Source organism: Anopheles gambiae, chromosome 3, assembly GCF_943734735.2.
Source record: "Anopheles gambiae chromosome 3, idAnoGambNW_F1_1, whole genome shotgun sequence".
Lineage (NCBI taxonomy): Eukaryota > Metazoa > Arthropoda > Insecta > Diptera > Culicidae > Anopheles > Anopheles gambiae.
Genome location: NC_064602.1, coordinates 30,829,171 through 30,856,594, shown reverse-complemented (window position 1 = coordinate 30,856,594; position 27,424 = coordinate 30,829,171). Strand labels below are relative to the sequence as shown.

At 46.4% G+C, this 27,424-nt stretch overlaps 3 protein-coding genes across 5 annotated transcripts; 1 reads left to right on the top strand and 2 right to left on the bottom strand.

Annotated features, from left to right (window-relative positions):
* Window positions 1–235: 235 nt before the first annotated feature.
* Window positions 236–16,593, bottom strand: LOC1280259 (segmentation polarity homeobox protein engrailed). Of its 2 annotated transcripts, none has more exons than XM_061659457.1 (7): window positions 16,003–16,593; window positions 14,214–15,119; window positions 13,327–13,569; window positions 9,932–10,278; window positions 7,357–7,414; window positions 843–1,123; window positions 236–720 (listed from the first exon to the last, which is right to left on the bottom strand). In XM_061659457.1, the coding sequence occupies exons 2-7, from the start codon at window positions 15,016–15,018 to the stop codon at window positions 502–504; spliced, it is 1,953 nt and encodes a 650-aa protein (XP_061515441.1). In that variant the 5' UTR covers window positions 15,019–15,119; window positions 16,003–16,593; the 3' UTR covers window positions 236–501. The 2 variants fall into 2 exon arrangements, with proteins under 2 accessions (XP_061515441.1, XP_061515440.1); XM_061659456.1 differs by having other exon boundaries at window positions 16,497–16,560.
* Window positions 16,594–21,262: 4,669 nt separating this feature from the next.
* LOC4578042 (uncharacterized) lies at window positions 21,263–22,868 on the top strand. Its single transcript, XM_001238249.2, has one exon. The coding sequence runs from the start codon at window positions 21,461–21,463 to the stop codon at window positions 22,595–22,597; it is 1,137 nt and encodes a 378-aa protein (XP_001238250.2). The 5' UTR covers window positions 21,263–21,460; the 3' UTR covers window positions 22,598–22,868.
* On the bottom strand, window positions 22,744–27,260 carry LOC1280258 (coatomer subunit gamma). Of its 2 annotated transcripts, XM_061654609.1 has the most exons (8): window positions 26,996–27,260; window positions 26,648–26,775; window positions 24,909–26,544; window positions 24,647–24,831; window positions 24,392–24,566; window positions 24,069–24,254; window positions 23,845–23,997; window positions 22,744–23,773 (listed from the first exon to the last, which is right to left on the bottom strand). In XM_061654609.1, exons 1-8 carry the CDS (start codon window positions 27,033–27,035, stop codon window positions 23,643–23,645), a joined length of 2,634 nt encoding a protein of 877 aa, XP_061510593.1. In that variant the 5' UTR covers window positions 27,036–27,260; the 3' UTR covers window positions 22,744–23,642. The 2 variants fall into 2 exon arrangements, with proteins under 2 accessions (XP_061510593.1, XP_061510592.1); XM_061654608.1 differs by lacking the exon at window positions 26,996–27,260 and having other exon boundaries at window positions 26,648–26,833.
* Between the last annotated feature and the right edge of the window lie 164 nt (window positions 27,261–27,424).

Here is a 27,424-nt window from a genome sequence, read left to right as displayed (position 1 = left end):
CTTTAACTCCAGATGACTTACTCCATTTTTCAACAATTTTCGGCAAATTGTCAACAAGATCTAAAGCTAATGCTTCATACTTACTTACTTACATACTCTTTCATATATATGAGGTTACTGTCTATTTCTTAATTTTTAAATTTTGTTTTAAAGCTTTTACACATAATGTACCCTCTGAAGGCCACCTATCCATAGGAGTGTTCGGATGCCATGGATCAATAAAAACAGTAAAGGATTAAAGGCCAATATCCCCGTTAAAATAATCAACACAGAAGATAGCACTACCGAAACGGGTTGTCTGTATATATTACACAGGAAAAAAAAAACAAGAAGTATTGTGAGCGAGCTTAAATCACCCCCCTCTTGCCCTCACAGCATTACAGATTCACGTATCGATTCACCGAAAACTAAGGTGAACACTGTTGATGCGCCGATGTCTCCACCATCGATAGCTTTTTTTACGCTGGCCTTCCACCAAAACCCAAACGCCCCGACCCTCAATTACGACGACACATTATTTACAATTTTCTTCTGATTTTCCTTGTGCTTTTCCGCCTTCAGGCGCAGATCGACGATGCTGGAGTTTTTGTCGTGCGCCACGCTAAAGCCGGGCAGCGTGGCAATCGCTGCCGCCGCCGCCAATCCACCCGGTCGCGGGACGTACTGGGAAAGGGAGAAAAGGCTCGTCGGAACGGAACCGGAAGAAAGGGCCGCTGCATACTGTATGTGCGTGAGTATGTGTGTGTGTGTGTGCGAAAGAGAACGAAAACAGGATCCAGTAGTTGAGAGTTTTACACAACGGAGGGAGCTTTATGGAGCAACGTGTGTGTGTGCCCTCTTACCTGCTGTGCTGCGGCAGATATGAACGCGGAATCGAAGGCAGAAAAGGCAGCAACGGGAAAGGGATGGTTGACGGCAGCCGCTGCAGCCGCCGCAGCTGCCGCCGCCGCCGCCGCTGCTGCTGTGGTAGATGACGAAGGGGGCAATCCAGACGCGCCCGTACCACTGCCGGGTGGGACACCGCCGGTTCCGGCACGAAGGGACGGCACGTTAACATACGGTGCTATCCGGCACGGTTCGAGCGGTGTTGTGACCGGTGGGCTGTGGCTCGAAAGGATAATTCCTGGGGAAGAGAGAGAGAGAGAAAGAGAGAGATGTAAACAATGTCTCTTTTTCACTGCCAGCGTTAAACACAGGAGAAAGGTAAAAGATTTATGAAAGGCAAGAATTGAATGATAGCCAACTAAATTCCACTTCCGGGTTCCGGCTGCTTCATCGGCTCACAGTCTGGACAGTTGTTTAGTTGGGTTGGGTGGAGGTAAATGGAGGAAAACGTGTCTCAGCGGAATAGACAACGGAACCAGAGAAGCTTACTTAAGAAGACATCAACAAGCAACAGACAAGACGAGTGACTGAATTATGGTTTTAGAAGTTGATTTTGTTTTATTTTTCATAAAAAAAGTACTAGAAAAAATACGATATGTTCTTATTAATCGCTTTTCACTATCGAAAAATTTCATTTTAACGATTCTAACCGATGTAATTCAAAATGTTTAAATGTATTTCGAAGCTTCAATCCATTTTAAAATGAAATTCTATGGATACTGCTTACAAACAACTTCATTTCAAGCTAATCTCACTTTGCTGCTCAATACCACTACAAGCTCGTGTCATAAATCCGTTAATATTAAACTGATTGCTTAAAAAAAATTTTAGACATAAATTTTGGGAAAATTAAATTTTGTATTTTCGTTAATAATTTAAAAATCGCTCGTAACGCACTCGTAAATGAAGCTCGTACCCTATACCAATAGCACATAATTTCACTGTTATGAATCATAAATGCAATTATCATACGCCCGATGCAATTTATGTACGCTGCAAAATAATAATAAAAAAAACCTTGAAGATTGCTCACTTTAAAAATTCGTAAAACCAGAGCAGCGCGCAAGAGCAATTGAACACTCGCCTCCCGAACGAGCGAAATTCTTGCCCAGTGCCTCCTCACAGGGCGATCGGTTCTCGGTTGGTCGGCACTCGGTCTGTTTTTTTTTTAGTTCCTTTTCCTCCACCCCTCGTTCCCGTTTTATGATCATTTCTCGCCCTTAACTTTATCTTTCCACTTGATTTGGAATGCTGGGTGGTGGTTGGCTGGCGGAGGGTATGATGGACGGCACGGCGGAGCGGGCGGGGAGAAACAGCAGCTAATTCAATTATGTGATTACATTTGATGTAATCCCATAAATCCGGAGACTCCCAGACCCCGGTCCCGTGCCGTCTCTCCCTTCCCAGCCCAGAAAGCCCAGAGATACGCAACAGAGTGCTACCGGTCGGTTGGTCGCGAAGGGAGCAAAGAGGACCGACTGTCTTTGCTTAGTCTGGCCAGCAATTTTCGAAGGGACACGCACACACATGATTGTGTTGGTTTAGGTGTGAAAAGGAAGGAAAAACAGCACAGAGAAAAGGGAAGGAAAAACGGAACAGGGTCGTCAGACAGTTTATTAAATTATCATTTTGTGTTGTATTTATTGCCGACTCGGCAACGAAACCTTTTTTTGTTGGAGCGGGAAGGGGAAATATAGCCCCGGAATGTAGGAGCAGCTTGATTTGAAAATAAAATCATTCGTTTCGTCTCGTATCACTGTGAGATCACGGCTCACATCATAGGGTTTAACACAAAACAAAAAAAAAAACAAATACAAAAACAAGGCGGCACCAATATCCCTTTTTACGCTGCTGCAGGTGGCGAAAGCATTCCGTTTCATGTTTGGAGGTTTACATTCAAAAACGCGGGAGTAAAAAGGACGGAAATAATACACACACACACAAACCACACTACTAAAAACAGGTCGGTTGCAAATGCACATCACGTCGTCGGCCCTGGGTGACTGTTTGCTTAGAAACAAACCCCCCCAACGGGTTGCCACAGCGCCGTTTGCACGAGCTCTAGCTCTGCCCCGTAAATGGCGCCGGGGATTCGTTTAGTAGGCGATGGAGTTACAGTGCCGTTTGACGGATTCAGTTGCACATTGCTGTGTACAAAGGTGTGTGTGTGTGTTTGTTGCAGGCTGGAGAAACCAAAGCTCCTCGTACATGCAGTATGTCGCAGCCCAACCGCCATCACTAAGCACAAAACGGCTTAAAATTGGTGGTTTTGTCGAGTCAGTAAATCGACGCCCCAGTCGAACGTGTGCGCTGCCGCTCCTGCGCCGCTAGCTGTAATTTGTCATTCCCCCCAAACATGGCGACTTCTACGACACGGCAATCTGTGGGAGGGGGTTCGTCGCTTCCATCCCGGGAAAGGTACAGTATAAGTGCATAATTTAAATTTGCATGTATTATTTTCCCGGTCCGGAGCTCAGTGAATGTTTACACTCTGTTTGTCTGCCAATTTGGCTGTGCAAACACACACACACAGTGGGAGCTTCCCTTTTTAGCTTCCCCGTCCGCGGCTGGTTGGCACGATTTTTCCCAATGCCTGCTCGGATGTTGAACTCGACGCACACCGCTGCACAAGCTAATTTGCTCTCGGAACCGGGGTGGGTAGGCCATGGAGGGGGCTGGGTGGTTCCGGGATTCGATGAGCCTTTCCGCTGCTTTGAATGCACAAAACGTGACGTCGGTGGTTTGTTTGCGTACGGGTACCAATCTAAACAGCGAGGACCCCCCAGAACATTTTCAGAACGAAATGGCCTGTTTTGGAGTTGTTTTTGTTGCCTTTGCGTTGAGAATTGAACGAACGATTCCGAACAAAAACTGTGCTAACGAGGAAATGTGAACCAGTTTCATTAGTTCGCTGGCCCGTATGCCTTGTTTTCATAGTGTATTTTGTGTGGAAGGTACACAGTTAAGTTTTGTTTTTTGAAACGTTAGTAGCAAGGCTATTTAAATAGTGGTGTGGATGAGTATTGAGTTAGTACCACTTGTTTTACAATAGATGGCGCCTCATGTCACTCTTTGTTAGCATTGCTGTTAGTATTGCCGTTGAAGGTAGTGAATGATGATTAGGATATAAAAATAATTTATATTGTTTTAGCTACTGAAGAGTCATATGTCCCCCAAAATAGTCTTATGATATCATAATACAGTAAGTGCTACAGTTTTATGGGCTGATAATTTAAATAAAAAAGTAGAAATTTGTAAAAGGTTATATTTTTTATCAAAAAAAATCAAATAAAGTATGATCAAATTAGAAAAATTGCAAATTAGGTATTAGAATGGAGCGCCGTTTATCCGGGCTTCTCGGGACTTGACCTCGCCCGGATAAGCGAATAACACGGATAATGAGTCAAATGATATATTTTATCACCAATTCCTGATTATTTTTTGAAAAACTATCTTATTTTTTGATAAAAAAAGCCAGTTTTTATTAACTTCATGTTTTACAATTGGAATATTTGAAATTTGCCATGAACTGTAGTGTTTTTTGTTATGACAATGTGCTCTTATAACGGCTTTTTCAAATATCCTCCTCATAACGCAATGTCACCTTTGTATTCAATTGTCATTTCTCAACAGCACGGATTAACTTGACAGCCGGATAAAAGGTATCCGGATAAACGGCGCTCCACTGTATATATCTTTAAATTTAAAACAATCAATATGCATCCTTAAGGCCGACATTGTTCATACTCGTTAGTGTAATTTCGATTTTCATTAGCGCATCCGGCGGCGGCTGACCGAAGCATTTTGCCAAACAATTTGGAGCCGCTTCAGAAAATATGTTATTTTTCCATGTTTTTTTTTACTTAAACTGCACTGAAAAGGCTTTGTAATTTATAGATAAATATGTTGTGCAAGTATTTAAGCTATTTTCGCATCATAAAACGGTGAAAACACTACTTAATTTTGAACGACCATTCCTTCGATGACTAAAAAAAGTTTCCACCAGTCGCCGCCAGATGCGCTAGTGAAAATCGAATTTGAAGCGGTAATGAATTCCGGCCTTCAAAAAATGCATCGAACCGCATCGCTCTGTGTGCAAACCAGCAAATAGGGCTTCAACACATGCTTTCTAGCGAATTGCTTCCTGAGCGAATTGCTTTACTTATCGCGCGTGACGCTAAGTCGAATCTATTTTTCACCAGCCTCACTCCCACTCACACTCCTGTGGCGTCCGTCTTGCGTAAAGCGCAAAGCGAGCAACGCGACTGGTACTGTAGAGAAATTCATCCCAATCGGTGTTTGTCCGTGTGTGTGGCTGTGCCAAGCTAGGACACGTTCCTTCCAGGATACTATTCCCAGGACACTTATTCCCAGTGCAATAAATTACAGTTTTTGTCCCTTCGTTCATCATTGGTCTCGTACACTTCGTCCTGGTTTTGTGGAACGAGCAAACCAGTAAGTGTGAGTCAAGTGTTCTTGTTTCGGGTACGGTTTCAGTGCCAAGGACTATGCTTACATACACACACGCACAGCAGTGTTGGACAAAATAATTGTTTCAAGTTTCAGCGATTTGTTTCGATTTGTGCCGCTGGTTGTCGCTCTCTCGCGCATTCGAAATGGAATAGGGAAAAATCGGATACAAATCAGGGGTTAAACGAAACGGCTTTCCCTTTATTTTGCACCCTTCTGCACAGACAATTGAGGTTGTTGTTTGTTTCTCTTCACCTCTCTCTTTCTATCTCTCTCTCTCTCTCTCCCTCTCCCAAGAACAAACAAATGGTGGGTGGTGGTGTAAAAGCCATGTTTATCGGATAATTGAGTGTTTATGCTGTGATTGAAGCGACGAATTCAATAACATTAATTGACTTTAGCACCATCCGGCCGCTTACACCGTGAAACAATCGGGCTGTGTTTTGGGGATGAAGATTCTTCCCATGCCAAAGGGCCGACATTCATCGCGTCAATTGTGGTACCACTCTTTCCCGAGGTACCCCTCTTAAATTTCATGTACAGTTCAGTTGGAACTTTGCAAACGCAGAAGGAGAACGCAACGATTTTAACGGTGGTTTGCATGAGTAATTTCATTAAATTGCTACAATCTAATTAATGTTTGTCTAAAAACACCACCACCATCACCACCAATCGTCGTACACCGTATGCTTGTTGTGTGGTAGCATTTTAAACTGCACGCCGTCCTTAACAAAACTCCCGCCACGAGGGTGAACGGGTCGTCAGCGTGTGCAAATGCAAATTCAATACATTTTTCATAAACGACCGAATTAAATTAGAAGCCAAATTGATGACAGTCTCCTACGGGGCGGCATAAATAATGACCTCGGTTTTTTGGGGCCACGGCTAAAGCGAGATGCATGAGGGCAGAAGATGAAGGAAAAGGACACAGCCTCATGTGTGTCTGTGTTCTTTTAAGTTGCGCAACATATGCGCAGACTCAATGTGGCACTTGCTTGAAGAATCCTTTTTTTTTTGGCTTCGATTCACCCGGTATCGACCGGTTTTCTCACATGGTCAATAAAAATGACCATCGATTCGGCACGGGCGTGGGAAACATTGGTGAGGCATTGGTGAGTGTCTTTTCCAACTCGAAAGCACACCACACGTCCTGCTGGGCGCATGAGAGGTTTATATTCAGAAATAGGGTTTGACGTGCTCGTATCCTCCTTTCCCTTGTTGTGTTTGGTGTGCCGAATCATTTGAATGTGGAAATTTCACCCCCAAACAGAACAGAGCGCATTACTTTACAGGCAGCGACATCGGGGAGCGGCAACAATATTGCTCACTGCACGAGGACATAAACATAAATCAGAATATAAATTATTTGATCAAATCGAATCCTTTCCAGCGCCCTCTCCCATAATCTCTCAGAGTGTCGCTGCATACGCTGGATGGGCGGGGCAGGGTTAAAATTTCTTCTATTCAATAAATATAAATACTGATCATAAAAACACGCACACGTTCGCGTTCAATTTTAATGCGCACATATGCGCAACCAGGGTAAGAGAGAGAGAGAGAGAGACATCAAGAGAGGTGCCACAAGGTGGGGGATTTTGTGATAAATTTTCCAATCGGCTGAAAAGCTGTGGAAATTAACATCAAACCCCGTGTTGTCCGTGCGGCAGATTGTGCCTCGATTCGGTTCGATGATCGATGATCGTAAAGGCCCGGAGATGGTGGGAAACCGGACAATCGAGGAATATTGCAATCGGTTGCATCGAATGCATAATTTATAAGGCTGCATGTGTGTGTGCATGTGTACGCTGTACGAGAGACTACGTGAAATAAATGGCCAATTAGAAGTTAATGTTGAACATTGGACCTTGTTGGACAAAATGGGGATTGTTGTTCGCTGTGGTGTCGAAGCGCCATTTTATGATTTTATAATGGAAATTATAGTATTTTCGGTGCTGACTATATGAAGGAGAACTTGTTTTTATTTTCATTCTTAATACTCACCTTTATGCATTTGATTCTCGTGCTTGCGACACTTTGCCCGTCTGTTTTGGAACCAAACCTGTTTGGGAAGGAAGACAATTGGGAGAGAAAAAATGGAACAATAAATAAGCAACTCCAAACTGCAACAAAACTGCAAACTAAAGCGTTTATTATGATGAGTAATGGCAGCACACGGAACTACGTTTGCTTGATTATACTTTCGGTATCGTGGCACGGTTCCATTCCCTTCTTGACCCGCATCTCCGCATCTCCGTAATCTATTGGGAGTGAAACTTTCATCGAAGAAACGGGGGAACACAAAATCACTGCTAAGATCATCTGACGGACGACTACGAATGATACTTTCTCTTACATTCTCTCTCTCTCCCTTTGTGTGTGTGTGTGTGGAATTGTTTTCTTTTGGTCGAAAAATTCAATTAACGCCACATTGCTTTTGCAACCGGTCTGATGGCTATCATAAATCCCGTCCACAGTCCGCTACTGCTGTGTCCAGCTGTACTGCACATCCTGCAACTCAACCCCGTTTAATGAAATCCGGGACAGACAAACGGGGGATTGGCAGGGACTGAGGCAAAATTATGATTCCCGCCGGTCCATAACTCACGGCTAATTTAACGGCCATCTTGAGCGAAATTGATATAAATAGCGAGTGAGGAGTAGTTCCGGAGGAAAAGGTTAGTGTTCAGGGGTCGAACGGGATTTACACAGGGTTGACAACAACTTGTGTTTCGGTAGTGCTGGCACTACAACCAAACAGACCAAAAGATGACTCGCATCGCCTGTTCGATGACGCCACCACCAACAACAGCGTAATGGAAACCCCATTAAGCGGGTGAGTGGTTTGACCAGAACCGAAAGACCGATTGCCTCATCACTGAACCATAAATAACCGATTGGATGTCAATTTTTAAATGCTACAAAAATCACTTCGCACAACATTCGCTCCACTCCTTTCCTAGCCGCTATCGATTAGCTCTCCCTCTTGCTTTGAAGGGATCGAAACAAACGGCACGGTCTCAAGAAAGAGCGAAACCAAAAAAAAAAAGAAAAGAAGGAAAGCCAATCAATTAGTGGAAAATTAATGTCCGATTTACGCAACGTAACAAATTCGCCAACTAATGGTGAGCAAATTAATTTAATTAAATGCCACTTTTTCCACAGAACCCCTGTCTTTCGCGCACAAACAAGTACACAGTAACACAGGCACACTACCACAAACTCCAAACATCTTTATCGGTACGATTGATCGAAGTGCGATAAACAAAAAGTTGCAAAAGTATTGCGAGACCCCGTCGTGGTGTGGGGCTAATGGAGGCGCCCAGCTTTGGATCGTAACATGCTTTGGATGTGGATTTTTGTTTGAATCTGTTGTATCATTACGGGACTGGTTAAGCTATTAAAGCTGACACATACTGGAGAGCATTGATTTCTTGAACTTTTTTTTTAAAGATAAGAGATAAAAGGTACAAAACAAAACCTTTAAAAAGAGGAAAAGAGTTCTAAGAAATGTTCAACAATTTACTAAACGCATTTAAAGTATGGACGCCTAAAGCTATGCAATCTACACGACACGAATGTGTGCAAACTAGTGATGGGTAAGGTAGGCAACAATCCGAAGTCAGCTCCGATCCGACTGCTACCATTTCGGAACCGACTCCGGAAGGTTGGTCCTCCCAGAATTATTCGAAGTCGTTCGGAATCATCTGGAGCCGTCCGGAGTTGTTCGGAATCATCCAGAGTCGTCCAGAGTTGGAGTCGTCTGGAGTCGTCCGGAGTCGTCCGGAATTATCCAGAGTCTTCCAGAGTCGGAGTCGTAGTCGTCGGAGTCGGTATCGTTCGGAGTCTTCTGGAGTCGTCTGGAATCATGCAGAGTCTTCCAGAGTTGGCGTTGTCCGGCTCGTCCGGGTCGATGTCGTTCGGAGTCGTCTGGAGTCGTGCGGAATCATCCAAAGTCTTCCAGAGTCGGAGTCGCAGTCGTCCGGTATCGTCCGGGTTGGTGTTGATGGACTCTGGAAGACTCCAGACAAACTCAGCCGACCTCAGACGACTCCAGACAAATCCAAACGACACCGGCCCGGACGACTACGACTCCGGATGACTCCGGCCGACTCCAACTCGAAACTAATGGTTCACCATTTTGCAGGAGACGGCATCGAACTAACAATAGTCGGAGTTGGATCGGAGTCTTGAGTGCGCTCCAGAGAGCACATCACTTGTGCAAACCCTTCTAGGTGTTATTGAATGTCGATAAATGTATCCCTGGTACCATAAAAACCCACAAATTCCCTTCCCTCTAAGCCAATTTTATGCGTCCCGAAATAACGTATGCACCGTAAACCACCTAGAATTCGATAATTCAAATTATGTTACTGTCTGTGGCTTCCAAAATCGCTTCGCACCTTCCCGCACCATTTACCCAAAAGGAAAAACTCCTTTTAAAAATAATCGTAACCATCCGGTCAGGGGACGTACAGGCAGCAGTAATCCTTTCAATTTGCCTAAGTGATTTTGCCACCCGAAATGGTGAGGAACTGTTTTTTTTTCTTTCACTCTCGTTATACCCTTCCTTACATACCTGCACCCTTGCCTCGCTCAGTCCCAACCGCTGGCTTAGCTCTTCCCGCATAAATGCATCCGGATAGTGCGTCTCCTCGAACAGCCGCTCGAGCTCGTTCAGCTGCTCGAGCGTAAAGTTCGTTCGCGACCGGCGCTGCTTGTTGTTCGACAGGGCGGACAGTGGACCGTGCCCGTTCGCGACGTGGGCCGTCGATTCGGGTGGATGTTTCAGTCGGTCCTCGGCCGTCGGGGGAGCCGTTGGTGGTGGTGGTGGTGCGGAATCCGATCGTGTCCCATCGGCCGATGAGGATGGATCGTCCTGTTCGGGTGAGAGTGACTGCTGGCGGGGTGCCGGAATGCGCGCTTCTGAGGAAGAGAAAACGTTCAAACGGATCACAGATTATCGGTTGTTATGGTGGAACAATTATTCTTCGTTGAAATTTGAGGAAAAGAAATGATTAATAATGTTGAGGAGCTTCATCAGCCAGAGATCATGCTTTGTGGTACGCACTTCTTTTCGTGTAAGGCACATCATTTATCAGCATTTAAAGTTGGCGAAAAAGGGCATTACTTTGACTGAATTATTGTGATTTAATTAATGGTTCTCTGCATCGGGTGCAATAGCACACATTTGCTATAAGCATTGCATACTGTTAGGCGCTTCACCGGGACCAAAACTAAAACAGAGTCAATAAAAACACACTAAAAACGGAAGTTCCTTGACCACGAAACGGTGATGGTGATAGTACCAGCCAACAGGGTCCCCTTCCACGCGTAACCCTGCCGCCCTTGAGTTCACGCTCAATCCACATAAACAAGGCTAAATTTAATCAAACCTTTCAACCTCCCTATTCTCGAACGCACCTCAATCACCTCGGAGCAAAGGCCCGGCTCTTCCTCTACCGAGCGGGGGTTGGCCGAGATTAAACTCCCTTACACCACTGTTTCAAACGTTCTATCCTTCAACGCTGTACGCCCTATCGAACAACGACTCCGTACCGTTTTTCCCGCCCGTGTTTTACACGCGCAAACGAGCCGCCGAACCAGCAGAGCGCAACCACTCGCCCCACTCACCCCTCAGTTCGCATCGCCTCGCCCTAGTCCAATCTTTTATTCATGATTATTTGTAATGCAATTTATATCAATTTAACACAATAATAGTCTAAAGTTTGTGTACCGGGGCGCTCGGGCGCTCCGACGACGGCGAGCCGGTTCGTGGCTTTACAACTTTTCACGGGGTTGAGCAAAAGATGAACTTCCACACCGACGTTCGCACGCTGGGCACACCGATGAAGTACGGTTATTTTGTGCGCACAAAACTTAATAACAAACTTGCCTGCCTGAAGTTATGGAGTGGTCGATGGCAGCTGGAAGCCTTACGCTAAGGATGGTAATGTTTCAAGATGTTATGGGTTGTTGGCTTTTCTCGAGCAGCAGGTAAATGTACCTCAAACGGCGTGCAGTGCGTTATCTTTTACCACTTAAGGTTTTTATTGTTCAGTACTTCCTTTTTTCTATTGCTTCTTTTTAACGGAACCTCTTAGAACAGTGGTAGTGGTGGGTGATGTGATTTAAAAGAGCAAACTTATGATACACAGCGTCGGCAAAGGCAAAGGCAATGGTTGGAGTAATGGGGTCAGCGAGTAATGGTGTTGCGATTGTTATTACATTTTGCAACCCATGGTGAATGTTCTGGTGGTTCACCTTCTGCCTGCATACAAGGCTGGTGCTGGTTTTGTACTGATTTTCCGTTTGTAAAACGATCATACCCCGCCGCACACAGGTCGCAAGTGTGGTGGTAATGAGTTTTCCGATGCCGATTGCGTGTGGAGTTGGTTTGGAGTGTGTCAGAGAGAGAGAGGGAAAGGAATGGAAGAGAAGCACAATTTTTCCGCGATGCAATTGCTGTAGCACAGATAACAGTTTGTCAGGGGAGAGTTATGTATTGAGTGTGTTGCAGATAAATTTAATCTATGCACCATGGGGATACTCAGTGATAGAGAGAGAGAGTAATTGTATTCTAATGGGGGAAAATATCGTTTTATTACAAATTGTTTGGTGTAAACAGGGGCAAAGTGAGTTACAATAATGTAAACGCTCTTATTGCAATGAATCAGAGCGAAAAAGAGCTATAAAGCGTGATTAAATATCAAAATATGAACTTTAAAGACTTGTTTCTGGTTCGGTATTTGATTGAAAATGAATATTTTAATGCTGAAATTGAAGTCTCCAAATCAACACGATCTGAATAGTGTCCTATAAATGCCATTTGCCCTAAGTGCTACATATAAATTGATAGACCGATAAATTGAATCAAACGATCCAACACTTCACCGAAACCATTTAATTCAACCATTTAACAAGCTTTACAAAGGCGGCAACATTTGCCAAACGAGTTGCTCATAATCTGGAAACGGGTTCTATGCTATGCTTCTTCAATCACTGCTAATCCCACCAAAACCCAACATTACCATCCCCGCCTCGAACGGGTAACGAAAATCTTGAAGAAAACAACCATTTAATTAAGTCATCTTCCTTACGGCACAACCAATTAATTAATTAACACGCAAACGCGACCCGATAGCACGCTTCTGCACGACTCTCTACCTCGCTCTGTCTCTCTGTCTGCCTGTCTGTACCTTTCCCTCTTTCATTTTAGCTAACTAGCTCTCGAAATGATCATTTCTTGTTTGCCCCCCGTTTAGCGCAGTGTAAATCCTTCCCATCCGGGAAGGATTGGCTTTAGATGGATAATGAAATGTAAATACTTTGTACAAGACATGGCCCGGACGCGGTAAAGACAACTTAAAAGCGTGCACGAAAGATGTTAAAGAGCTGCTAGGAAGAGGTTTTAAGCATGGCGGTGAACACCACCGACTGCCTCTATTTCCTTGCTGGCGCAGTGAGCATATCCCAGTCACGGCACCAGGCACCTCAAACACGGAGAATTAATGGTGCAAAATTAAGCGAATTGACAGCAGCGACTTTACCGAAACAGAGTTCGTTACGTTGCTGCTGCTGCGACGTGGTTGTCTGCCCTGTCTGCTTCGAATGCTAATTAATAGACAACGACTTCCCCTTCTCGCTGCACGGCCCTTCCGCATTAGCCTTTTCCCGTTGGGCTGCTGGATTAATGCGCAAAGGCTTTTACTGTGATCGTTTGGTAAAATATTACTGTGTCCCTTTTTTTGTTTGCTGTTCCCATCTTATCCGCGCCGTGCGCAACCCTTTTTTGTATTGCAAGAGGTTAATTTATTTGATTACTTTCTTATACTCACGGTGGGATGATAGGGATTGGTATGGCAAGGGCAAAACTGTCCAACTTTCTTACCCACGGAAAGAGGATGTTAAATAATTATCTGTCCCTGTTTTTGCTCGGTTTTTTCACACCTGAAAGGAGATTCACCTACCTACCTGTGTCAGATTCACCGTCGGTACCGGGAACGGTTGTGCTGTGTGTGCCGCCGCCTATCGATCCTACTACCCCCGAATAGTGGTGATTGTTGATGAGATCGACACTTTGCTTGAGCAACTCGGAGGCTGGTTTGGGGCGTACCACCTGCAGCCCGGCGGGATCGTATCCGTGGGCCTGCTTGGGCGGCCCGGTTTCGCTTTCCGAGCGCACGAGATTTAAGGCAACGTCATCTTTGGTTTTGTCTGGGAATTAGAGAACGGATTGGTGGTATAGTTTACTGTATGTAGTGCTTGAAGTTACTTTTTAAATGAGGCTAATTTAAAACTACGCATTTCGTATAGTTTGAGATAGAAATAGATTGTTGATAGACAATATAATTCTGAATAAACGAAGAATAAGAGCTTGTAACGTGTTTTTGCATACTTTCAGGCTCACAGCATAACAGCTTACAGCCTGCAAGTATGCAATCATTAGCGGGGATTTTTAATTGACTACAGCTTGAAAATTTACAATCCTTAAAGCTGGTTACTAACAATATTCCGCCTTAAGGTATGCAATCTTATACGCAAAATGTTTAGTGATTTTCAGCCTGAAGATATGCAATCTTAAATACAATATGCATAATAACTTTAAATCCGGAGGGTATGCAATCTTAAAATAAGATGTATAATATGTTTTCAGCCAGAATATATGCAATCTTAAACATACATGTCTATTCATAATTAATAACAAAATGCATCATAACTTTTAGCCTAAAAGTATGCAATCTATAGCACAATATCACGCTCTATGTACTTCATTTATGACATTATTTTTTAACCAGTTTAAAACTATTCAATTATACACTATAACCCGTACCAAACGGTAGAGCAAAGCACTCTCTTACCTTCCTTCTTCTCATCAACCAGATCAGCAATCAGCCAATTACGGGGGACGTGTCGCTTGTGAATAGTTTTACCATTTCCACCCTCATTCCCATCACTCCCGACACTTCGCTTGCCAGCCTCTCCAGCCTGTCCTCCTTTACGTACACCAGCTTCATCCGTTTCACTCGATAAAGAACGCTCCTGCACCGAGCCCTCCTCACCCACTCGCGACCTCTTATTGTCAAATTTGCGTATAACACTAATTTCATTACGATTCGTTACACCTTTCTCATTATTGTTCGGGCCGGTTAGCAGCATGAGCGAGTGCTCTACCGTCCCCTTGTCGTGATTTGGCTCACCCACTGCCGTCACTTCACCGCCGGAACCACTTAACACAACCGTCGGCTTGAGCGAGATAGAGCTTTGGAGGGTACAACCTTCCGGCACAACCACACTTCCGCTGCCTGCATTACTGTACGAAAGATCGGTAATTTCTATGTCGATCGTTTCCTCGTCCTCGTTCGTTGGCTCTTCGCGGGTTGCTTCGCTGTCGCCCGGTGGTAGCCCGTTCGATCGTAGTGGATGCAGTGCCGGACCTAGCCGATGATGGTGCGATACCTCGAGCGAGTGAGAATGAATTTCATCCTCCAGATCACCGCCGAGGCTGCTGCTTGTGTTGGACAGCAGGTCCGAGTCGGACCCGGTCCGAGTGCCATAATCGGGGTGTGAAATCGGCCCGGCGCTGGCCGTCATGTTGAGCAGGTCCAGCACGCGACTGTTGTTGAAATCGAACGATTTCGTCACGAAATGCGCCAACTGTTCCATGCTGCCGGCGGCACCAGTTGTCCGTTGCAAGGGAGCAGCTGTGGTGGTTCTGGTTCCGTGTAAAAGGTTATTTTTAATCGAGCTCAGTATTAAAGGAGTAACTGGAAAAAGGGAATAAATAAATCATCCGTTAGTCCAGCAATTTCTCAGGAAAATCAAACAGAACCTTTCGCAAGAACCGAAAGCGAGCCTATAAAAAGCAAATAAAATGATTCATTTCGATTGAACATCTCAAACACACGGCTGCCGATGTGGGAAAAATCGACACTAACTTAATTATCGTCGCTCTTCATCGACCGTCGTCGGGCAGGTTGAAATGCTGGGCAGCGTGGGCTTAAAGTAGCTGCTAGAAAAATGGATTCCAAGGGCGAAACAGATTTTGGGCTGGCGCGTGCCACAAAACACGCTCACTGCACCTGGGGAATCGTGTGTGTGTTGCTGGAATTGTTTTGCTTTATTGATTTTCTAGTGCTTTGATCAATTATCGTCATCGATAGAGAGTGAATCCGTGAACAAAGCGTGACCGCGTTGTAGGCAGGTTAAGGTAGTCCAGCGAACGATTTTCACTTTCTTGCAACTCATGTTGCTTTATTGAATTCAATCGAATAATCAGTGAACGGCTAAAATATAATTTCAATTTATCAATCACCGAATTCACGATCAAATTAAATGAAATTGTATAAGAAAATGGGCTAATGGAACTTAAAAAGTGTACTTTTGCTAAGAGAATTGCCTACATTTAGGCGCTAAACATACAAAACACTTTGTTTTATTGTTAAACTTGTTGCTAAAAGGTATGTAATGTACATTTCAGTATCTTTGTATCCATCGAATGCTAATCGTTTAGTTTGCTTCCTATACCCGCGTGTTGGTGCGCCTAAAGTTAGGCAATTTGCTTCACAAAATCGACGTTTTTATGTCTGTTTCGCGTATAGGTAGTAGAAATAAAGAAACAAAACGCTTATTTCAATCCATTTTGCTTACTTATCACATATTATTTCGTTTAGCACATTACGTAGCATTAAACACTTAGTTTTTTTCTGGTTAAAACAATCCAAAGCAATTCTTTTAGGTATAACTATCAGCATCAATCTTGGATGTTTTCTTTTCCATCTTTTTACACCAAACTAGTCAATCACAATCTGCAAGCTGTAAACATTGTTTGAAATGGGAAAACTTTTCACATTCGTTTGTTTGCGTTCCACTGCATCACTATCCGTATGGTTGCTTTTTCTGCCCTTGGGCCACACTTGCAATAATTTTTGCCACAGCACACAATATTGCACCAAAAACCCAGGCTGCAGCAATATTTTAGCCAACCACCACTAGAGGGTCGTTTAAGCTTCCTTTTTGCCCTTTTCCTTCGTTGTCACACAAGCTTGAGTTCACTGGTGGTTTCTGGTTTCTTTTCGTATCTTTATTCCTTTGCACACGCTTCACTACTCAAACATTCACTTGTGACTGAGATGAAAATACACCTTGGAACAGTGGAAGGAAAAAACAGGTCCTACCGGAACGACCCCCAAACGGATAATAAACCGATAGCTCATCATGGGTGTGCATCTTTCCTTTCGGGCGGGTGTGCGTTTTGCTGTGGATGCTGCTTCCGCGGACACATCCACCTACCGTTCTCCCTATCTCGCTGATGATAATGCTGCCGTTTTCCCTCGCGCGCATGAGTACGAGTGAGACGAGCGCTTTTCGGTGGCGCAAATCACACACAAGGGGGAATGCGCGCGTGTGTGCGTGTAACTGGGGGAGTGTGCTTTTAACACGTTCGCTCAATTGCATGTTTGTCCAATGATTATCGTAATAATAAAAAGTAATCAAATTGAGTGCGGTGTCGTCACCGAGTGGGCGCGCGCGCTCTCGCTCCATCCATCCACACGCGTTTGCCCCGCGGGCCAGCATCTGACATCTTGAGGAAGCCAGGAAGAAATGTACCGTGACTGTGCCCGTGCCCGAGTTGGTTTGGGGCACGCGTAGTTGACAGTGAGGCGGCGTCCGGCCCAATCGCGGCCCAGGCAGTGGTGGTTGCGGGTGCTGGTGATGGTGAAAGGAGATGCTTAATCGTCCGTGAGGGCTATATTTCGACTTAATAGAGCGATTTTCTATCGATAGAGGTAGCGCGTGTGCGGCGGCTGCTGGAGGTAGGGCCTACGAAGTTCACGGCTTAAACGGTATTAAAATGTAGCTGGATGGCTCGTTGGGCAGGAACTGTGTGGGAAGGGGGAAATAGGGGGCATGCTGTGGCAAAGGCAGCGAAAGCAAAGATGGTGGCAAATTTAATCACTGTTGATAGGATAATTTTATTGCTCGTGTTCAATTTGACTCGGGACGTCTTGTTTATCTTGTTTGCGTACGCTTTGATCCCTTTGATTGTCCAATTTGTGTAAAGTTTTGCTTTAATATCGATTTAAGCTTGTTTGTAAAGATAGTATGATTACTTGAAAAAACATTTAAATCGGAAATATTTACTTTTTCGGACTTTTAAGGCATTTTTTTAATCTCATGTTTAATGTAGAATTTATATTATTTATATGGCATATAAAACATAAACTGTGAATTATCTTAATTCAAACTTAGATGACAATCATCTATAATTGAACTTAAAATTGCGAATTTTCCGCTATTTTGTCATCGCATATTGGCTACAGCGAACATCTGCACCGTATGAAATCGGCAACGGCAATGCTTCGAACTGCAATCCCACAATACACCAACGACCAGGCGCATCCATGCTGGGAGGGGAGTTTTCTCCACTGCGCATGCGCTTGGCAACGCAACGCGAACGCCACTACAAAGGACGCCATTACGAATGATGCTTTAGTGCTTCCGATTGGTCATCTACGGGACCCCGGTCGGAAGGGGTGGAGCCAACGCGTACGTGCATGTGGAAAATGTGTGCACCACCGTGTGCGTGCACGTGCTGGCTCTGCTTGCTTGGAAAGCACTTGGAAGCAATTACCACCGGTCGAACTCATTCCAACAGATTAAAGGGCGGCAGAAAGGGAGTGGAATTGTTCAGCCACCACTCAGCCTGAGCTAAACCCCGTTGTGCCGGTGATAACAGTGATAATAATCGTCAAATGTTTAGTCAGCTTTCTTTGCCGCTGCTGCTTCGTCTGCTGTTGCTTTCCGTTCAGCTCCCCCCAAACAGGAGCAACAATGCCAACTGTGATGATTGTTTTTTTCTTCTGAAAACTTCCCCACACAAACTCTCTCTCTCACACACTCTCACACTCTCTTTCTCTCTCTCGCTCTCTCCTCTTGGTTGATTTTGTTGGGGAGTCAGGGAGACCCATCCGCTTGGTGGCTGGGTGTCGATGACAAAGCGTTCGCATTTCGGTTCGGGCGTCTCGCGTCCTGCTCGCTCATTCGATTACGCTCGTCCCTTTGGCTTCATACCATGGCGACGTGGTGCTTTTAATCCCCACGAGAGCTGTTGAGAGAGAGAGAGCGGTACGGTACGGTAAGCGAAGGGAGATGGGCCAAAACAAATTGGTGCGAGGTAAATAAAATGTAAAAAGATTTGTCCCTAATGGATTTCAAATGCCTTTTATGATTATTGATATTGTTATGGGTGTTATGGGTGCTTCATGGGCAGAGCAATTTTCTTTTTTTGTTGCTGTCGCTGTTTATTCGATTTACTGCTTTTTGTAGCAAAAATAAAAGGAAAATAAAACTAGCGCCTGTAGGTGCAGATACAACAACAGTGTGCTACTTAGCAGACTAATACGTCACGTATTTCATTAAAGTAATTTAAACAGTATTTTATTGCAGTTTACTTCATTTTTCTTAAAATAATTTCATATCTTTTCTGGGTACACAAAGTTGTTTAAATAGTTTCATAGTTTGAAGATTATTTTAAGTTTTTTGTACGTATTTATTACTTTTGATTTGTTTTTTTTTTTTAAATCTAATCTATTACTCTTTCATTTTCTTATTTATTAGTACATCTTTTTAACTTCTTTTAAGTTTTTCAATTGTTTAAAAATCATTTCTTTGCCTCTTTTGACTTTCTTTACATTCTTTTTAGTGCTGAATTATGCTTAATTTATTTATGTGTTTTTCTCTTTTTTCTAACGATGTTATATTAACTTTACAAGTCATTTTTCCATCAGATACTTTATTCAAATGGATAATAATTATCCTTTTTGCAAATCTCCACTCCAAATTAATGCTGCTCACCAAAGTGTAATACAAACTCTGCGGGAAGTCGATTCACTTTTCGCAGTATCAAACCAAACCTGAAAAAAGGACTTTTCTTCCTCTTGATAGTGCAGCAGTAGCAACAGCCAAAAAAAAAGTAATAAACAACAATTACACTCCTCAAATCCGCAACTAAAAAGCCGCAGAGCCAAAACGGTTTAATGTACCGAAATAAATTCATTCACTGCTAAAGCACACACACACGTACACACCGCAAAGATTCGTGAAAATGGCATGCAAATGTGTCCTTCTCAACTCATCCCATAGGCATGATGGGGTGGGGCGGGGGGGGGGGGAATCGGCGAGAAAGGACAATAGGGATGAGGTCAACCAAAACTCCGGGTTCGCGACATTTCGGTGCCACAATTTGCATACGACTAAGGGATTAAAATGTATCGAGACAATTATCATAAATTAAGCGTGTCTCCCTCTCTCTCTCTCTCTCGGTGCACCAGCAGCAGCAGTAAAAGGACAATAGGGTGCACCACATAACGTCACCTCGGGCCACACCGATAGTGAACGCTTTTTTACCGGTCTTCTTCATTGCATTTGAACCTTCCGGTTGCGGCGATATTAGAACGACTCAGCTCACCGACGACAACGGCGTCGGGACCAGCCAAAATTTGTGCACATTTATGATGACTCGCAACGATGATAATCGGAGGTAGGAAAATCGTCGCAGAATGAGCAATTCCAAGCTGTTGCCGCCGCATTTGCAAGGAATAATTTCCTATTAGAATCCTATTGCGCGAACCGGTTTGCTTGGATGGGGTCGATGCAGGCGTTGCTTATTTAACGGTTTTTGCGGTTTTGAAGGCTTACCGCGCGCACGTGGTGGTGGTGGTGAAACACGCGCTGCGTTTGTGTGGAAGCAGAGTTAATTGAAACTGCTCATTCGATCGGAGGCACCTGGTAATAGGAATTGTTGTGTTTAATTTGTCCGCTTTTGGCAGGCTAGTTTCCTAATTACTTTTAGTGGGATTTGAGGTCACGCAAAAGGAATGTTTTAATCACTCTATACACAAATTCACTTGGATGGCCACAAATTCTACGCGTGGTAGACGGTATCCTACACAGGAATTGAAATATCTATAGTATTGATTCATGATCTGGGACGGGCTTGTAGGAATCCTTCGCAAAATCACTGAGACAGAACTAGATTCAGTTGTTGGCCCGTAATAAAAAGAAAAGGACTGGAATGGATCCACGGCAACCACAGAACCATGTTCAGCACCGTTGTTGGGGTTGGGAATAGTTGCAAAAACTCTGTAGGATCAGGCATTAGAGCCAATAATAAGTTCAGAAATAGTTCCAGGAATGTTATGGATTTCAGATCATTTTTGGAGGACCAGTTTGAGATCTCGATTTACAACCAGAAACGTTTTTTTGTTGCAAATCGGTCGTTCGAAGGTGGAACTACATCAGACGCTTCTGAGGCACGTGGAAATTGGTACAAATCTAACGAAAGAGGAAGAGCTATAGGACCTCAACGACGGCGTCACTAAGGTACAAAATACGTTATCCTCAATGACACGAATCGCATTCAACCATAAAGACCGACGCCGACCCAAGACATTCCTGGAGCAAATTATGCAGACAAAGTGTACCTATTTGTAACCAATATTTGTATTCACGATGGACTTCATATTCTTTAGTGACGATTGGCACGTCAGTGAGCACGTCGCTAGAATGACACTCGGACAGCTTCGTACTGAAATTCACTTCAAACTCATCCAAGTGATCCAAGGAGGCGCATTCGCACCATGCGACGCCAAGGGTTCGTCGCCTACAGGCCGCCCAACAGGATCATCCATCACAGTAGCCGATAGATAGGGCATTTTTTTTTGTCTTCATCGTTGCTGTATTGTGTTTGCTGCCAACGCTCTAAAGGCAAAGTGATCCGCGCGTACGTTTGTTTTATATTCTTTTTTTCTGCTGCCAATTTCGCCCACCAACAAGAAATATTTGGCTAAAAATAAAATAAAACGAAACACACCCCACCATCGTTCGTCGCCTACAGGCCGCCCAACAGGATCATCCATCACAGTAGCCGATAGATAGGGCATTTTTTTTTGTCTTCATCGTTGCTGTATTGTGTTTGCTGCCAACGCTCTAAAGGCAAAGTGATCCGCGCGTACGTTTGTTTTATATTCTTTTTTTCTGCTGCCAATTTCGCCCACCAACAAGAAATATTTGGCTAAAAATAAAATAAAACGAAACACACCCCACCATGGAGCAAGAATCGGACGAGTTTCTGCAACACTTCACCACCTCCACCGATTCCTTTCTGCGGCAGCACATCTCTACCGAGCAGCTGGAGGCTGCCTTCACCCCGCTGCACACCAGCAACCGAACGGCGCTGTGGCCACTGATGGAGGGCAAAATCAAGCGACGCGAAAACACCGACCTGCAGGTACACATCGCGGACACGCTCGTCCACTGCCATCTGCTGCCGCTGCAGTGCTTCAGCGAGTACTTCGAGCACGAGGTGGAACCGGGCCAGCCGATCGTGAAGCTGCCGGCCGACCAGGTCCCACCGGCCGCCTTCCAGATCGTGTACGACTGGATACTCGACCCGAACCGGCCGCTGGAGTGGCAAAGCTTTGTCGCCGTCCTGTCGGCGGCCGAGTACCTGCGCATCCCGGCACTGATCGAACGCTGCTGGCAGTATCTGGACAACCCGCGGGTGGTGGAAAATGCTGCCTTTTACGTGTTTCTGCAGGCGCGCCGGTACGAAAACGTCCAACTGCAGCCGATGATGTTACGGCGCATCTGTCGGTTCTTTCTGGCGCTCGTCAGTACGCTCGAGTTCTGCGAGCTTTCGCTGGACGAACTGTCCGTCCTGTTGGCGTCCAACATTGTTGCAGTGTTTGACGAAACGGACGTGTTTTACGCCGCCTGCCAGTGGCTAATTTACGACTGGACCGAGCGGCAGGGCTCGATCGAGCGGGTGATGGAGCTGGTGCGGTTCGAGCGCATGCAGACGGCCGATCTGGCCCGGTTCTGTGTGTTTCAGGAGTGCGCCGAGCTGCAGCCGATACTGCGCCATCCCACCACGAAGCAGCTGGTCGATAGGGCGCTTGCGTCGATCTGCGCAAGGCCATCGAGCAGAAACGGTGCCTCGGCGGATGATGCCAGCGGCCGATGGTTGCCGGCCCACCGTCGCCCGACCGAGCGTGTCCGGCTGGTGGCGGAATCGAAGGAAACGAAAGCGTACGTTGCCGGCGATACGAGCTACGATGGGTTTAACGAGTTTCTGGGCGTGCTGCGCGAGCAACCGAACAGCTGGCGCACGTTTCGCCTGACCGAGGAGAATGTGGGCCTGCTGGAGGACATGTTCGGTGGCTGCACGGTGAGCGACGTGTAGATTGTGTTGCGATGATGGTTTCGAACAAATTACCAGATGGTGTCTAAAATTTCCCCACAGAAAAGCGAGAGAGTGCCACACTCTGTTTTTAGTTATTTATTTTTTGATCAATTTTCGAAAAACAAAGCCGGTAACACAAATGCCAATTAAAGAAAACAAAAGTAAACATGCTTCTTTATTATTGTTCCTCGTGTTGGGTTTCCTCAGATTATTCTAATTAATACATATTCACATACACGTGCGCCCCTTTTGCGGGAAGAAAAAAAAGAAAGCCGTGGAAATTGCTGGCCCGGGACAATGGGAGATGGTGCGAAACGGAGGAGAGCTAAGGTGTATGATCCGGCCGAATGGACCAGCTTAAGTGTAAGTGAGCTCCAGATCCAACCCGGCCGCGGCAAATGCGCCTTAACAAACAAAGCACTTTGTTCACAAAATATATGTATGTTCACGATGCCTCCGTGCCGCTCTCTTTCGTTTTGGTGTTGTTTGTTGAAAGCAAAAGTGCCGGATAAAAAAATAACTGTTCTCGATGCGTGGATGTGGTTCGAGAAAGGGATGCTTGAAGCAAGCGTTTGCTATTCAGTTTCTTTAAAAAAAAAATGACGTAACGAAATTCGTACGATAACACACGCTTCCTGCATCGCGCACCACTTCAATGCCTGCTTCGTTTATGTCGCTAGATGTAACGTACGTTAAAAATATATTCCACACTTTTGTTTCCTTGCTTGTTTGTGTTTCGTTTGCTGCTAGTTTCATGCGCGAAGGCTCACGCGTTTTGGGATATTATAATGCACGGAATGAAGTAATAAGAGCCGTCGACAGCCGGCAACAACACAGAGCACGTGGGACGAAATGCGTGTCCCTTTTCTTTTCGTGCGCGTTTTCTACAACCGTTTAATGTCTAATGACCCCCCCCGTAAAAGCCCCACACGTGTTGGAAAAGGGGGTGGGGGGCCCTGTGGAGAGGGGGGGTTCTGTATCGTGTCAGACTGTCTAGAGGCTGTCGTATGTCTCGCATGTATGTGTGTGGGTGTGTGTGGTTTGCTTAGCCTACTGCGGATGTAATTAGTTCCGCCACGTCCATATCCGTCGACCGAACTGTCAGCTGCATTGTGACACCGTCAGCCACAGCCAGCTTGGAGCGGACGAGCACCTCAACACCACCACGGAACGTGCCTGCAAAGAGAGGATGTGGAGAAATTAATGGCACTGGCCAATTTGGGTGACGCCAGTAGCGGCACACTCACCAGAGCAGAGTAACGTATGGGTATGAGCACCATCCGGCACGTTCTCGGACAGGTTCGCCGGCGCTAGGCCAAGGAATTTAAGGATCGTGTTGACGGCATCCTGCAAACTGGTCACCGACGACAGCTCGAACGTGTCTTCCGCTTCGACCCATTCTGTGCATAGTGGAAAGGACATACAATAAGCATCAATCTCGTTTGATCGCATCAAAACCACAATCCCTTACCCTCCGTATCGGCACTTTCCCACGCGGCGAGGAAGTTTTGCTTCTTGGATTTCTGCATCTGATCCGCCACGGTGACCTCAATGTCCTCCAGTATGTACTCATCGTTGTAGCCTTCGTCCGAATCGGGCTGACCGGTGGCCGGATCGCAATCCTTTACCAAAAAGCGTAATGTGGCACCCAGTGTGGCTAAAATAAGAAAAGAGGAAATTAAATTAAGCACGCATGTAAAACCCGCAAAAACTACATTCCAACAATATCAATCAAAGTAACTCGAATGTTCTGTCATTGGTTGCTTGGATCCTCACATTGGACCTCACACTCACCGATCGAGCTGGGCACGTCTTCGGGGAATTGAACGATAACGTAGGTCGATTCTTTGTCACCGTACGGCAGCTTCGCACACGGTATGACGGCACGCGACACGAACCCTTCCGGCAGCTCCAGATCGACGCGCACATTCTCCAGCAGCTGATCGGACAGGGTGTTGACACAGTCAAACTGGAAAGCGTGAAAGAGCGGAAAGAAGAAAATTGGGTTCAATTTCAGATACAGTAGAAAGCAAAAACGAGTGGTTTTACCTGGAAAACGATGTGATGCGCGAAGCAGTGCTTGATGCAGGACACCGTGTATTCGGTTTCGCTTTCGGTCAGCTGCACCGGAGCGCAGGATTTGTGCAGCGCACCGACATGATGGATGCCCGGGATGGCCAGCAGCTTCTCCGTGTTAACCTCTTCGCGATTGACGCGTGCAATTTTTGGTGCCGCTGCAGGGAAAAAAGGAGAGAAAAGCGTGTTTGAGAATAAAAAAGCGAACATTCGAGCTCGTTCCTTTCCAACCTACCTTTGTTCATGATCATCACCTCCTCGTTCACCTCCGGCTGGACGACCTGCGACTTTGGCACGATCGACAGATCGAACCGCTCGGCCAGCGGACCCTTCAGATGTTCGTTCAGTGACTTTTCCAGCAGTGGCAACGATACGATCTCGTGGTCGGCAATGAACCGCTTGTTCAGCTCCGGGTTCGACTGGTTCAGGATGGTGTAGTAGTAGGTGGCCCGATCGCGCACCTCGTCGTCGCAATCCATCTGGCACCGGTTCAGCAGCACCAGCACGTTCGGCAGCAGATCCGGACAGCAGGCACCGAACTGTGCGATGGCAGCGACGGCCGCCGCCCGCACGGTCGCATTCTCCAGGATGACCCGGTTGTAGATGAAGCGAATGTAGCGCGACGGGCACTTCGAGTAGGGGCCCTCCTTGCCGAGCAGGTGCAGTATTCGCACCGCCAGCGACGTGTGCTCACAATCCTCGATGAACTCGCACAGATGGCCCAGGCCCGCCTCCTTCGCGTCCGGGTTCTCCTCAATGATCAGTATGATCGTGTCGACGATCGACGTTTTATACTCCAGCCCGCCCTCTTCGCGCAGCATCCCGCTCAGGAAGTTCATCGTGACCGCGTGCTTGCGCGGGAACTTGGTGCACAGCGAGCGGATCGCCTGCACCACCACCAGCTTGAACTCGTCCGAAATTTCCGCCACAAACGTGGCGATCTGCTTCATCAGCCGCTCGACCGAGCTTTCCGCGCCCGTCTTCAGCAGCGTGGTGATGGCGAGAGTCGCCACCGATCGGTTCGAGTCGGCAATCAGCCCCTCCAGATCGAGATTGCACACGTTGACGGCGGGCGGGTGCAGCATCGCCACCTTGTTCATGGTGCGCACGGCCGCAAAGCGGAGCGTGGCCTTCGACGAGCCGCAGAACAGCTGCAGTATGCTGACCGCGGTCGACAGTTCGCGCGGATTCGTGCGCTTCAGATTGACGACGGCGTGGGCCGCCTCGTACACCACCATCTCGGACTTGTTGCGCAGACAGCACTCGACGAAGTTGAACAGCGGCGAGTCTTCGGTTGCGTTGCCGCTCGCGTCCTCCTCCTCCATGATTTTGCACGCAATGCGAATCAGGAAGCAGGTGGCGTACGGGCTGCGCAAGTGCTGGCGCGTCAGCTTGTTCACCAGCTTGGTGACGGCGAGCCGGTCCGCCTTGCGGATGTGGTAGAGCAGCCCGAGCCCATGGTACTGCACCATAATGTTGTCGCTGTTCAGCGCTTCCTGCGCCTCGTTGGCCCAGCGCTTCACCACCTCCCCGGCCGTGCTGGCCAGATGGAGCGAGCTAACGAGCGCACCGCTCGACACGGGCGCGTTCCGGTCGACGATGCACTGCTTCATGTAGCGCTCCACCGCCTGCAGCATCGTGCTGTCCGTGATGCTGCACAGGGCGCGGATGGCCGGCGCACGGTACAGATCCTCCTTCCCGGTCATGTCCTTCGTCAGCGAGCTCGTCACAATGATCACGTCGTCCGCGATCGGGCTCAGCTCCTTGATGCCGAGGTACACCATGCGACGCATCACGACGTCCTTCGATTGGAACAGCTTCGTCATCGCGAAGAAACACTCCGTCGCTTCCCGGGTGCCCAGCACCTCACCCTGAGGAGAGAAGAGGCGGGGAGGGTGGGGAGGGGGGATTACAATTAGCACATGCAGATGTAAACACTCCCCGCAAGGTGCGCGGGAGGCGATGTAAACCTACCTGATTGAGCAGGTACAGAATCTTGGTGAGGATGTGTGTACATTTGCGTGCGTTCACCGGCGTCTCGTTGAACATTCGCGTCTCCTGCAGCACCGACGTCTTCTCCAGGTTTTGCCACGGATTGCCACCTGCATCCCGCCGTCGCGTACGTCCCCGTTTCGTGCGCCACATTTTCGTCCAGCCACCAGAGCACCGACACAATGTGCACAATGTAGGAAGGAAAGCAAATTAGTGTTTTTGATCGTGGCGACACCCCTCCAAAACGAATCGAACCCAATGGTCACTGCGATTAAACAGTTCGATTCGCCCCTTTCCCCGCCGCCGTCGCCGCTGCCGAAAAGTACATACCGTCATCTTCCTCCTTGTTATCTCGCTTAAACGAGCTCATCCTGATAACCGGGACCGGGCTGGTGTGTGCGTTATCTTTGCGGCTTCACAATACCACCAGCTGCACCGTGCGAGGATGGATTTTTCAACGAAATCTAATGCAATTTTGTGCCGGACAAACGAAACACTTTTCCTCGGTCCTAAATTTTCAACCACGTCACAATAATTGATGTAGTTTTTTTTGCTGCTGCCCTGTTCGGCCTGTCAGGCGAGCTGGTATAAAATTTGTTTGACAGATGGGTTGACGTTTAGCGGTGGAGGGTGACTGTCACGGGCCACTGAACTGTCATTAGACCAGTTCAAAAATGGAAAAATTATCGTTATTTTACTCCTATCGGACAGAATCGTTAAATGAAAGATTGTTTATTTATTATACAAACTTTGGAATGA